The sequence below is a fragment of the Anas platyrhynchos genome, chromosome 13 (genome assembly GCF_047663525.1).
Source record: "Anas platyrhynchos isolate ZD024472 breed Pekin duck chromosome 13, IASCAAS_PekinDuck_T2T, whole genome shotgun sequence".
In the NCBI taxonomy this organism is placed as follows: Eukaryota; Metazoa; Chordata; class Aves; order Anseriformes; family Anatidae; genus Anas; species Anas platyrhynchos.
In genome coordinates, this window is record NC_092599.1 from 16,070,852 (window position 1) to 16,083,980 (window position 13,129).

Sequence of the window (13,129 nt, forward strand, 5' to 3'; positions counted from 1 at the left end):
CAAGCTTACTCCTTTTCATGTAACTTGACCAGAAGTAATGATTGTGCCTGCTCAGAGGTGGTGGTGTGTCGTAGTCCGTGTGCACCTGGATAATCTTACCAGTGAAGTCTCCAAAACTGGAGACATGGATTTTGTGTTCTGATTCTCAATAAGACTGAAGTAATTGGATGACTGTTACGTCCAGCTACTGGCAAAGGTTAATTTTTTGAAATTAATTTCTAAAGTCTGAGTTACTAAAATGCATACTGGACTTAATTGAAAATGTTTTCTAATAAAATAGTATCTTGAAGCAGCGCTCTACGCTTCCTCAGGAAAAGAGGTCGTCTAGGGCTAACAGTTGTGAGGGAAAGGAAAAAGAAAGCACAGAAATTCACTGTCTTCCTCAAAGAGATAAAATACTTTTTCCCCCCCCCCCCCCCCCCCCTGTATTGGATAAAAATCTCTTTGGCTAGGTTATAAAATGACATACAAAACTATTTCAAGTCCATAAACCTTGGAGTATATGATGGCTAGATTCTTAAATGATGGCTTTAAAATGTGAAGTCATAAAGTGGGACTGTTGAAAGTGGGACTGACTATCCATCCAAAATTCAGGTGCTATAGTTCTGTCACTTGAGGTTCTTGACCCTTCTGTCTTGGTCATGTTGCTCCATATGAAGTAGGGAAGAGCAGGGTCAAGAAGTCTTACTCAGGTGCATAACATCAAGTAAGCAGGAGTAATATGTGAGTTTTATTGTTGTCATACTGTTTCAAACACTTTTGTTCAAACTGGATGGGAACTTGCTTTCCTGAAGCAGACTTTACACAAACAGTAGGTCTGAAGAGGTTCTAATTGTAAACATAGTGAAAATTGCTTGACTGCTTCAACACCTCAGATAGCAGCACCTAGCAGAAATAAACCAGAGGGGGGCTTTGTGATTCACCAGTGCTTTAATGAACACCTTGTATGTCCTGCTATTGCCAGTGGTAACAGCATTTCCCTGGGAGCTCCCCCTGTGGGGGATGAGACTTGAGTCTGCTATGAGTTGTTCTCCTGTATTGCTCTTTCCTGGTGCTCCAGCTACGTGGGTTGGGATTTCTGGATGTAGCCCCAGTGACTTCTGACCCTTAGGTTAAAGGGATGGATGTTTGGAGGCTTGGGGAATAACTTCTGTAAATTCTAACCCTGTGTTCAACTGATTGTTAGTAACAACTAAAATACTAGTGAAACCTTTTTCATGCTTCTACTGATGAGTAAGTATCTGGTGAACTTTCCAGCAGCAGTAAAACAAGATCTGCTTATAAAGGTCTGCAGATAAGCCTTAACTACTGCGTATGGCTTTAGCTGCTACTGAGCTAGAGCTGATGTCACGCTCTTAAGCTGACAAGTGAGTAAGAGGTGCAAACAATTGAGCTGTGCAGCTGGGGTAACAAGATGCTGTTCAGCTCCCTCACAGGTGAGCTCCCTCTGGCTCTTTGGCAATGCCTCGGGGAGGAGCGGAGGAGCAGCGTGTGCCCTTCTAACAAGGCCGAATATAAGATGTTAGAGCCGCAGAGCCCGGTGGCGGTGGTGGAGGTGACTTTTAATGCCGACCCAGCGGAAGGAGGGGCTGCGTTCAGATCCCAGCAGAAAGGGAAAGTGGCTGCGGACGGCGCCAACTTCCTCGCCCTCTGCCGCGGGGCGGGGAGGGGGCGGGACGCGCCTTTGTGACGCAGGCGCGGCGCGGCGTCGTCATTGGCTGGCGGGGCGGGGGCGTGGCGCGGAGGGGCGCGGCGTGGCGCGCCGGCCGGGCGGCCATGTGGACCGAGGTGTGCACGGCGGCGGCGTTCATCACCCGCCTCCTGCGGGCCGCCGGCGGTATCGGCGAGGAGCGGCTGCGGTGCTTCCGAGAGTGCCTGCAGGAGGCGCTGTGCGGTGAGCCGGGGGGCGGCGGCGTCGGGGGGCCCCGGCCCGGTGGCGGGGCGCGGGGCCGCGGTGACGCTGCTCTTTGTTCCTCCCGCAGAGCGGTACAAGCACCACTGGTTCCCCCTGGCGCCCTCCAAGGGCTCCGGGTACCGCTGCATTAGGATCAACCACAAGATGGACCCCTTGATAGTCGAGGCGGCGGGGATGATTGGGCTGAGCCACGAGAGGCTCTTCCAGCTCCTGCCCAGCGAATTGACTCTTTGGGTCGACCCTTTCGAGGTGTCCTATCGTATAGGTGAAAACGGCTCTATCTGCGTCCTTTACAAAAGTCCCCAGCCGAGGTAGGAGACGACCAAACCGCTGGAGAGTGGGACCAGCCGTAAGGAGCAGCAGATCCAGCCCTTCCAAGAATTACAACATGATGACAGCTTCTAGTTCAGTTCCTGTTCCTTGTTCAACGATGCATATATATCCTGGTTTCTGATAAAAGTAGATTGAACAGAGCTCTTGCATTCTTTTTTTTATTTGTAGTGGTAGTATTTTCCACCCTATAGTCATTCAAGCCGTAGTAGCACTGCCAAGTTCTTTGTGGCCAAGGGCTAATGTATAAAGCAGCTCTTTAAGCTGCTTGTTACTCTGGATCACGTACTGTAAATGCACTGTGCAGTCAGCTGACTGTTTTACACGTTTATATTTTCAAGGAAGTACTAGCTATTTGCAATAAGAAAGCAATATTGTAGCACTCCTCATGATGAATTTTTGTCAAGGTTAGCACTTGGTTTAAAAAAACTCAACTTGCAAAACAATAACACGGGATTAAAAACAAATTTAGCAAGCTGCACATAAATCTTTCCAGTGACTTGTCTGCACAGAGTTTTCTCAGGGTCGTTCAAGTTTGGCTGTAAGGCACAAATAACAAAAAGTAACTTCTATTTTTAACTCTTTCAAAGCATGCATTTATGTCGGGGCTGGGTTTCATCTTTCCCCAACGTTTTGATAAAAGGGATTGGGGAAATAGTTATCTTGTTATTTCTTGTTATTGAAGTAGAATAATAAAGATTTGTTCAAACTGCTTTTGACTTCTGTTGTTGTTTTTGAAACGTTGCTCTGAAAGCTTTCTATAGCTCTTCCTAATCATTTCAGATACTCTACCTTTAAGGTGAAGCCCTTAATATTCACCCTTATTTCAGATAGCTACAACAATCTTAATTTAAGCTCAGACGCAAGGTGTCTGAGTAGAGCTGTGTGGTTTTTCAGTGTGTGCTGTATGAAACTGGAAGCAAAATTGTTTTTCTAACACTCGATCAGTTACACGAATGTTTTTGAGTTCATTGGGAGATGGAGTTAATGTTTAAAACTGCAACTTAAAGCCATGTTGAAAGCTGGAGTCAAACACTAATGATAAGCATCACTTAACTGTTGTGATTTTTCTGGGAAACAAGAAACTGCCATTTCTTGAGTTAGGTTGGATTCCTTCTCATCTTGTCTGTGTCTCTAGGGACTGTTAGGTACAAATTAGGTAATAAATCAAACACAGCGGTTTCAATGTAATATTAAAACTTTGTTTCTGATTTACATGGAGACTCCAAAATGGGATTTGGTTCCTCAGAGCTGTGTTAAGTCAGAAGCTGTGGCTTGTAAGGCAGCTGTGGAAGACTGCACAGTTGTTCTCTGGTAGCCCAGTGCTCAGTCAGAGCTGGATACTTGATGAAGGAGCTTTGTCTGGTGGTAGGATGTCAGCAAAAAAAAAAATATATATATATAAAAATTTTACACCATGTCAATAACATGATAAAACATACAGTGAAGGGGCAAGTCTGGGCAAACTGGAAAGGGCAGAACTCCAGCCTGCATGAAGATGTTAGTTCTTTGTTTGCATTAGAAGCAGCTGTGGCTTATTCACTGCTGTTTGCCTTGATTACTGTTTGCCTTGTTATTTTGGAGGCAGGCTCATCTAGCAGTCTGTTTCATCTGAACAATGTGCATAGTGCCATATCCTTAGTAGTTAAAACTTGGTGAAGAATAAAAATACAATTGTTTTTCTAGTCTGTTACTCCAATAAATGAGTTTCTGGGTTATCTTAAGTAAAAAATATTTATAAAAAAATAAACTTGCTGCAAGACCTTAAAAGAGTGAAAAATCCATTCTTATGACGTTGTTTTATGTTTTTAGTAACACCTTTTCCTGTGATAGAATTGCCTGTACGGGATATTTATTTAGGACCTCTAAGAGACAAATTTGTGTTTGTTGCTAACTGTATGAAGTAACTTTAAATCTACTAAGGAGAGGTGCCCCCTTTGGATAAGTGTCATTTGCAGGATAACTGGCCTTGCTGCATGCTAGATGAGCATAGCTTGGCTGAAAGGATGTAGCACAGCGTTCAGCTGAACAGGGGCTTTTATGGAGCAGTAAGTGTTCAAGGGAGCGGAGTTAGAGGTGAATGAGGACACCGGGCATGGTTTCCAGATAGTGGGTGTGGTTTGACAGACAAGCAGGGTACAGTAGCTGTTTTTGGATGTTCTTTTCTTGTGTGCTGCGTAAGAGCAGAGAAGAGCCTGGGTGAATCCAGCTCTGGTGTACTCTGCTTCTCATTTATTAATCATCCTCCTCCAGCAGCACACACTTGGTACACTGTATAATAGCTTGCATCTAGCATCCTGTGCCCCGCTTGCTAGAACCTACTCTGGAAATGTGATGCTAACCATTAAAAGGGACACTTTTGTCTGTGTAATTCAAGTTCAGTTTCATACGCTTGTGCTGCAGGTGCAGAGTTCAAGTTACTCTGCAGGTGGAGGAGGCTGGGACTCAGTGGAGCAAACACCTGATCTGCAAGTAAAGAGACCAGACTAGTTTGCGACATCTAGAGCTTCATTCCACTGCTTTACAAACATGTCCAAGAGCTCTTGGACAGTGCTGTGAGAAACAAAGGCCTTTCTGTGAGAACAGAGCACTTGGTAGTAAAGGAGGCTGTTGTTGGCAGGAAGAAAGGTGCCATCACTTTTTCAGGAAAACTGTTGATAAGTAAAGCTAGAAGAAACATTTACACATGAAACAGGATGTGTTTGCCTGTTTCTTAAAAAGATTGCCTTGCTGCAAAGATGCTTATTTAAAAGCTTTGTCCTTATGAGCTGTGTCGTAGTTTAACACGACAGCTGTAAAACCCATGCAATGCAGAAGGTCCCATTAGTTTACATACCCTTACCACTTACGTACTGCAGGTCCTATATAGCACGCCCCGATTCATTATTCACAGCTAAAAAATAGAGAGGGTTTTAGTTATGGTCTGAAAAGGTCAAGAGGTAAGGGTATTGTCTGCTCTCTGTATTTGTTTAAGGCTGTTACAATTAGTGTTAGTTCAAGGGGGGATTTGGCAGGTTTTAAATGTGATCTGTAAACATTGGTGTCCTCATTCCTTTATCTTCAAGAGGAAGAAGCCTTTCAGTGTGGCTTCCTGGATGTACTTCATACTGTAATCAAGGTCAGTCTGGTTTTTCTTTTCAGGATTAAAAAGACTAAGCCTTGTAAGTTTGTGTAAATCGTACTCTTCTAACTAGGAATCACACATATGCTTCCTGCAAACTCATTCATTTCTTTAATATGTGCATGAGTGTGCTCTTAAGAAATGAGTGTAGTGAACCAACTGACCCAAACCTCGTTTCTCACCCTTTGCAGCTCTGCCATCAGTGATGTTACTCTGATTTTCACTTCACTGAGAACACTGAAAAATTAATTCAGATCTAGTACTGCCATAAGCAGAAGATAGCACATTTAACAGTTAACCTATTTTTAATTCACTCAGTGCATTTCTTACTGTGTAGTTTTATTTGGTTTAGAATGCCATGTTTTAGGTGAAGCGTCTTATAAAAGCCCAAGTAGTCTGTGGTACTGCAATTACACAAAGAATGGAACTGAAGTTTAACAGGATAGCTTTTCTATAAAACAATGATAACTGGGAGTAATGATGCTGTTTTCCTTCTAATTATGCTTCTTGTGAAGTAAACTAATTCTATATTAACTAACCTTTTTTATTTAGTTATTAAAAGTGCTCCAGCTCTCCTGCAGTTATTAGTTATTACATTTTTAATATTGGGACACCTGCTCTTTTGAGAAACTTTTTAGTTACTGCAAAACTCATCAGAAATAGGCGTCAGGGTCCCATAGATATCCAAAGCCAGTTCTTAGACATTTTTTCAGGATCTTGTGGTTATGTTTTTCCTTACAAAATCAAAAAAGTGATTTTGATGCTGTCTGTTCTAGTTAAAATATATTGGAAGTATTTCATCATCCTTGTATAGTACAAAATTATCTGCATTATCAAATACAGATGGAAAACATTTGTTGAATATATGCATGGCTTCAACAGTTTTACTATCTTCATCATGGTTTAATTACTGATGTACATAAAAACATTACACTTTAATTACTGATGTACATTAAAAGGTCATTGTTTTTTGCATAGCTGGTTTCTTACCTATTTTAACCACTAATTTTTCCTTTCATGTTATTAACTTTCTTCAGATTTTGTTGTTTAATAATAATGCATGTATGGTTTTTCCATTTCGCATTTTTTTCTCTTCATTTGTATGGTAAGAGGTGTGATCCAGAACTCTGATCTCATCTTCGTTTCTGCAGTATGTGCTATCAGTGCATCAAATCCATGGTCATGAACTGGTCTTTGTGTGGTTCCTCCAGGCTTGAGCTGATGCATGTTGATGTGGTGTAATGGGAAGATGTGTATTTTGGGGTTGGTAGAGGCATTCTAGTTTTTGATTAGTAATGTTGACACCTTCTACTGTCACATTTACTTTTAATAAAAAGTATTTTTTCTTGTAACACCAGAATTGCTGTTGATAGCTTTTATTCTGTGAATAACAGGCTCATTTTCACCATTGTCTTTCAAAGGATTAAACCTATTCCAGTATTAACAAGTGATATTTGCTTTCTAGTATAAAGTCATCTCAAATTTTCTACTGAGAAGTAAACTGACGAGGGGAATTTGTAAATTTGGTAACTTCTTGAGGGAGCAATATATTTCAGTCACATTTTCTTTATTATTAAATGTATTTATAAAACACTTCCATAGATGTTCATCTGCTTGGGGGGATTGCTGTGCACTGAGGTTTGGCTGCCCTTTGCAATCAGACTATACACAGATCTTGAGCACATCAGGTAGCAATAAGAATTCAAATTACATTGTGATTCGTGACAAGCTTGTTTTTTATCACTAATTTAAACTATTGGACCCAAGATTATTGATGGTAATATTTGTATAGCCTCATTAGCAGAAGTTATGTGGTATCAGTTGTTTTCCCTAGGGGTTCTTCAAAATCTAAGTACTGTGAAAGAGAAATGTTTGGACTGGTTTGCTCTTAACATAAATGACTAGAGTCACTGAAAGACAGAATTGCAAATATATATAACCTGATAACATAACTTTGCCATACATAATTCAGTTAGAAGAAAAATTACATCACGGAGTTTCTTTAATGTTTCAGACAGACTTCTCAGGCTAAATACATACTAAGCTTAGGGGGAAAAAAAGGTTGTAATCCTGGAGATCTGCCCAGAATGCAAGTTTGTCTTTGAAACACGTTTTTTGAGGAGGGAAAAAAAATGTATAAACAAATAGTCTTTGTAGATGCTATGACAAAACAGCTTTGAATATGAACTTTCAAAAGCATAAACCATTAACTTTGTGTAGCTTGGTAGTAACAAGTACAGTCAGCATCATAATGTAGGTCTTACTAGGGAGCTTTCCTGACTGCAGTCTGACTTTTGGGATGATTGTCTACTACACAGTGGAAGAATGAACAAGCAAGGAAACTAAGTTGAGTTTGACCAGAAAATATTTAACTTGTCGGAAGACAGCCTGGGTTGTTCTGTTAGTTCCAGGTAGTCGGGCAATGCTGCACAGAAGCAGGTTCGTTATATCCTCAAACAACCAAACCTGTCTCTGTGGTGTGGCAGCACTGAGCACTCTTCCCTCCTGCCAGTAAGGAGGAAAGGGACTTGCCAATTATTTATAAATTCTTACAAATATTCATGAATACTTAAAATTATTTGTTATTGCAAGACTTCAGCTTTACTTTGTATGCTAAATATGGGTAAGTAAAATACTGAGTACTCTCACTGTACGTCATTTTTGTACGCATTTTAGTAAGCTTTAGATCAATATGAAATGAACATGCAAGCTATGCTTTGCACCACTCCTCTGCATGTTACTTGCACAGCATCACTAGCATCAAAGCAAGGTTTTGTGAATGCTTCTGTTGCAAATGTGTGCCCCGAGGGTTAGATTTGCACAAAGGCACCTGTAAGAGTGAAGAAGTATAAAATTTGTAGTGGCTTACGCTTTTTGATATTCTTCAAATGGATTGCAGCAGCAACCTTCAACTTTTTTCACTCTGTGAGTTAGGGTTATCCTGGGGTTTGGAGGCAGACAGCGTATTTCAAAGCTGCAGAAGTATAAATGAGAATGGAACTGTTCTAACATGTACAACGCAATAAAATCTCATTTAGTGCTCAAAATAATGTGTTACTGATCTGGCTTCTTTCTTCTGGGGATATGGTGCTTTTCTTTGGGGGTACCAGAGGTTATCACATGCATTTCTCACTTCACTGCGTGTTGAAGGTGGTTGCAAGGGTTTGGTCCAAGTTTTTTTTCTAATATTCTGGGGGGGAGGGGGGGGAGGTACAAATGGAGAGGGACATCATGTCCTTTTTGGCCCAGAATGAAATGGGCTGACCCTATAACCAAAGGCATTGAATAGACCTCAGCCAACAGTAATTAAGCACATTCAATGGTAATTAAATATGTACTTGGACTTAGTAGTGCTGGACATTTAATGTGGAATAAAGAATTTTGATGGAATTTTTTAAGCATGTTCTTAAACCACATTTATGGAGTATTTTTTGAATAACCAGTATTTTCACAAAATTTTGGCTAGTATCTGCTAGTCTTCATATTTTGTTGATGACTTGTTGCTGCACATCGAGAGAAAGCTGCTTCTTTCATAGAAGTCAGTATGATCGATCCCATATTTAACACGGAAGGCATTTTGACTGTGGCCTAAATGAACGTTTCACGCATTTGCGGTGTTTATCCGAGGCCTGTGTACAAGCTTCAGGGAGTTGTCGTTAATTTCTAAAGCATCAATTGAAGATTTAATTGAAGCTGAAACCTGCAAGTCACTTGCAGGTGACTGTCTGCAAGTCACCTGCAGCAAAGAAGAGAATCTATTTAAGCTTTGTCACAATCGTATGTTTTTACAATCTCAGTGGTATATTCAGGAAAAGCTGCATGTATTTTTTAAAATAGGTATTTAGCTGTTTTCCCGTAGGCCTTCAGCATTCATTCTCTCTAAATGTGATCTAAAATACCGATGACTGAACTCTTCATGGAATGAAAACTGGAAGTCTGGAATCAAAAGTTTTGAAGTTAAATGCAGTCTATTGATCTGTGATCCAGGGATCCTGTGTATATCTTTCAATTTACCTGACTAGAAATCCTAAGTAAAGCACATACAAGACTTATTTTTTTCTTCCTTCTTCTGGTGTCTCTGTCCTCTATGTTAAATATATACATATATATATATTTTTTTTTTAAAGTGAAAGTTGCTAACCCTCTGTAACAGCAGGAAATGAAAAGAGATTAATGCTGGTTCATTGGCAGGTGCTGTGTCTGGACAACGACCCTAAGAACTAGAATAGCAAGAGTGCTGCATTAAAAAGGGAAAGTTAATCCAGAGGGTGGAGGCATTGTTTTTGTTTTTTTTTTTCTAGACTATGGCAGCTCTTTCATTTTCATACCAGACTGGGGAGTGTAACAGCACGCCTAAAGGTTTCTTTTGTATGCTGTTCCTAACTGCTGTAATGCCTTTAAATGACCTGGAAGTTACTCTTTTAAGGGGTGAGATCTGGTCCTTTATTACTTCACAAGGATCCATAATTGAGAATATTGAGATCTGGTATCATCTTTGTTAACTAAGTGAGGAGAAACAATGATGGCTTTGAGAAAAGCTGCCCAGTAACTTTAGCCTTCTAGAATCCTGTCTAATAAGCTATACACACTTTTTACTCTACCTTCTGCTAATGTTTTTTAGAATTTCTGCAGGTTTCTTTACAATAGTCATTTTCTCCTGGGATTACTTCAGAAAATTCAGTCTTCAGAAATATTGAAGATGTGTTTACCTGAAGATTTTCAGTGGGGAGCAATACTGGGTGGTTGCTGTTTTTCTAATACATGTCCTGGTGGGGTTCACTGCCTATAAACTACTTATTTAACTTGGCTGTGATGAATTATGTTACTTCCACTGCTTCAAACACCCAACTAAATGTATTAAAGCTGGGATTCCTTTTTCAGCAACAGCACCGAAGCCTTATGCATACATCTGCAGCTATTCTTAGGCTTACCTAAAACCCCCAGGGAAGTTGAAGCCCTAAAATAGGTTCTTTGATTTTTATTTTTTTATTTTCAGCATGAAAAAAGTTTGGAATGGAATTGACTCCTCCGAGCCTTATGCTTAATTTCCAACTTTTGAACTCTTTACCCCAGGTATGTGTTTAAATCTTTGGTTGCCATTTGATGCTTTTGTGTGTACCTCCCCTCCAATTTCAGGTGCTGATGTCATGTCTGAATTCACGTGGCTGTGATACAGATGGGCTTGCTAGTATTTTTCTTTCCTATCTTGGTGTGTCACGTCCATGATGGCTTTTATCATGTCCTACCAACGCTTTTCAGTAACTGTTGAATGTTTTCCCTGAGGAATGGTAGGTCTATCATCTCCAGAGATTATTATATACATGTAGAATGTGTAAGGAGTTCTTTATGGGCTGGCATCATTTGTTCTGACAAACATTTTGCTATGATGCAAAAAAAAAAAAAAAAAGAGTAGTAGAAAAACCTGCATACAAAATCTAAAGGTATTTGCCCCTTTAAAGGAAGAGAAAGCAGAACTTGCTTTTAATGATTGTCTTAAACAATCTTTGTTCAGCCTTGATGCTTTGTTACAGAGCTATTGTTTGCACCTTTGTGTCGACTTCTTGGAAGAGGGTCCAAAGAGGGTTATTCCGTGATACTGTATGTAATCTACCTGGTGCCTTTGTGGACATCTCCATATAATAGGAAGAATAAAGCAGTGTATTGATGTTCTTTCACATAATTACATACTCTCCCCATTCATATGATGGGAGCCCTATGGATGTTTTCAGCTAACCAATTAATCAGTAAAGCTGCTTTTACTGTAGACACAGTGTTGGAAATGATTGCTTTAGGAAACTGGCAGCAGCAGGAGGGTTACTTCTACCAAAATAAGGATTGTATTTTATGCTGGAAGTAATACAGGAGTATGCATGAAAATCTGATAGCAAGGAAGGGCGATTAGCATTATATCATGCACTGTGGTCTAAAAGAACAGTATGGTGCTTGTGGAAGTTTGCTGCCACTTCTCCCTACTCCTAATACGTACGTGGACGTGCCTATCTGTTTGTAGGAATGGTGGAACAACTTTTTCTATTGATAACTTTCCATATAACTTCTGAGGACTTCCTGCTTTGGAATTCTGTTTTTCTGTCTATCATAGAGGTAGGCAAGTTAAACCATAGGCAGGAAAAGCAGCTTTTATTTTTTTATTTAATAAACATTTAGCATGGAAATGTTAAATGTTCCCTTTATCCACGGTCACTTGGCTAGAGAAAGAATGAATATTTAATGGCTATTTACTACAGCAAAGCAGACTGAAATTAGTCATCAGCTCAGCATAGCTGTGCACTGGAAGGTATTCCCCACAATGTCCATCGATGAGTTTTTTGGGAACAGATGAGGCAAACACCTGTCAGCTGGTCCCAGCTAGGGTCAGAGAAAGGGATTTTCCTTCCTATTTCCTCTGATTTCTCTTGCAGATGTAAATGTTTGGTTGTGCAGGTGATAACCTAGACAAACTACAGACAAAACTTGTTTTAAACTTAACTTCCATGTAAAGTAAGCTTTTACTTTATGTTGCCTGTGTGGTATGGTTTAAAGAATACTGGACTTGAATGGCTGCATTTATAGGTGGAGAATGCCTCTCGAAGCATCTGAAAAGAGGTGGGATGGAGCAAACGGATATAAAAGGTTTGTTTTGGTGTAATTGGAAGAGAAAAGAATGATGTCAGTAAAGAGCAGAAGAGAATTGCATCTCAGTAAGGGGTCTGAACTTTCAGCAACTCAGTGATCTGCTCTCTGCCTTCTCTACTGCCTTAGAAGGAGCTGTTATTCTGCTGATGCTTCAGACCATCACAGGGCAGTAAAAGTGGTGGGTTGTGTGCTCCCAGGTGGCAGCAGGTCCCTGTCCCAAGAGCCACGGCTTAACAGAGATGCAAAGCCTCTTCTTGGAAAGAGGGAAGCACCTAAATTGCTTGTCCTGAAGAGCGATTCTTTGGTTCATCTTTGCTCTGTCATGGGGATAGATTGAATGAGCAGAATTGAATGAAACAATCCTATTTTATAGATTGAACAGGCATTGAAATGGGGAAGACATTTGACAGCAGGTTTATTAAGCCATTTTCCGTGAAAGCTCTGAACACACCTGTTCTTCTAATAGTAACTTAGGTGCTACTGTTCAAGCAATGATCCTGGGAATATCCTTCAATTTGATCTCTGGCTTAGATTTCTGTATTGTAGTAGACTATTCTGTATTGATTTATGAAGAACATACTTTGGGAGATAATGGAGGACAACGGTCACAAAGGGAAGGATGGAAAACTATTCACAAATTTTTCTTCCATTAAAGCAAACGATTATTTTGCTATGCACGTCATTTACTATAATGTATTCGTATTCTTATTTATTAAATGTGCCAGGAATTCTATATTCAGAAAAATAACTAAAAGCCACAGCATGCTTTTGCAAATACAGTATTGCAAGTAGATTACTCCAGCAGAAGTAAAAATGTTCATATCTCGCAGGTCATTAAGTAAGCCATCTTTGTGAGATGAAGCATCACTTCTAAAATCCATTGTTAGGAAAGTGATGGCATGTAAGCAGAATTATTTGGCATTTGGTTGGAACATGGGGTTGTCCCTCTGGCAAAGGATGCCCTACAGAAAGAGTTAAATGTGGCAAAATGATGCTCAGGAGGGGGGCAGTGGGTATAGAGAGGGAAGTAAAACTGACCAGGAGGTTCAGACTCTTCTCTAAATTCAGCAGGGCCCTTGGGAAATGTTCACAAACTGAATACCGGGTGTGTGATTTGAGGGAAAGCTAGA

The 13,129-nt window shown here is 40.3% G+C and overlaps 2 protein-coding genes across 3 annotated transcripts in view; both read left to right on the top strand.

Annotated features, from left to right (window-relative positions):
- Positions 1-13,129, top strand: part of IPPK (inositol-pentakisphosphate 2-kinase) — a 53,441-nt gene that overhangs the window by 2,710 nt on the left and 37,602 nt on the right. The window contains exon 3 of one of the 2 annotated variants that reach the window (XM_072044236.1): positions 10,363-10,439. The exons of the other annotated variant lie outside the window; for it this stretch is intronic. The gene's annotated coding sequence lies outside the window, so the exon portion shown is untranslated. The remainder of the gene's footprint in view (positions 1-10,362; positions 10,440-13,129) is intronic. 2 annotated transcript variants of the gene reach the window in all.
- LOC113845057 (protein BTG2-like) lies at positions 1,777-4,721 on the top strand. The gene is made up of 3 exons (XM_072044499.1): positions 1,777-1,894; positions 1,983-2,226; positions 4,649-4,721. The coding sequence occupies exons 1-3, from the start codon at positions 1,777-1,779 to the stop codon at positions 4,719-4,721; spliced, it is 435 nt and encodes a 144-aa protein (XP_071900600.1).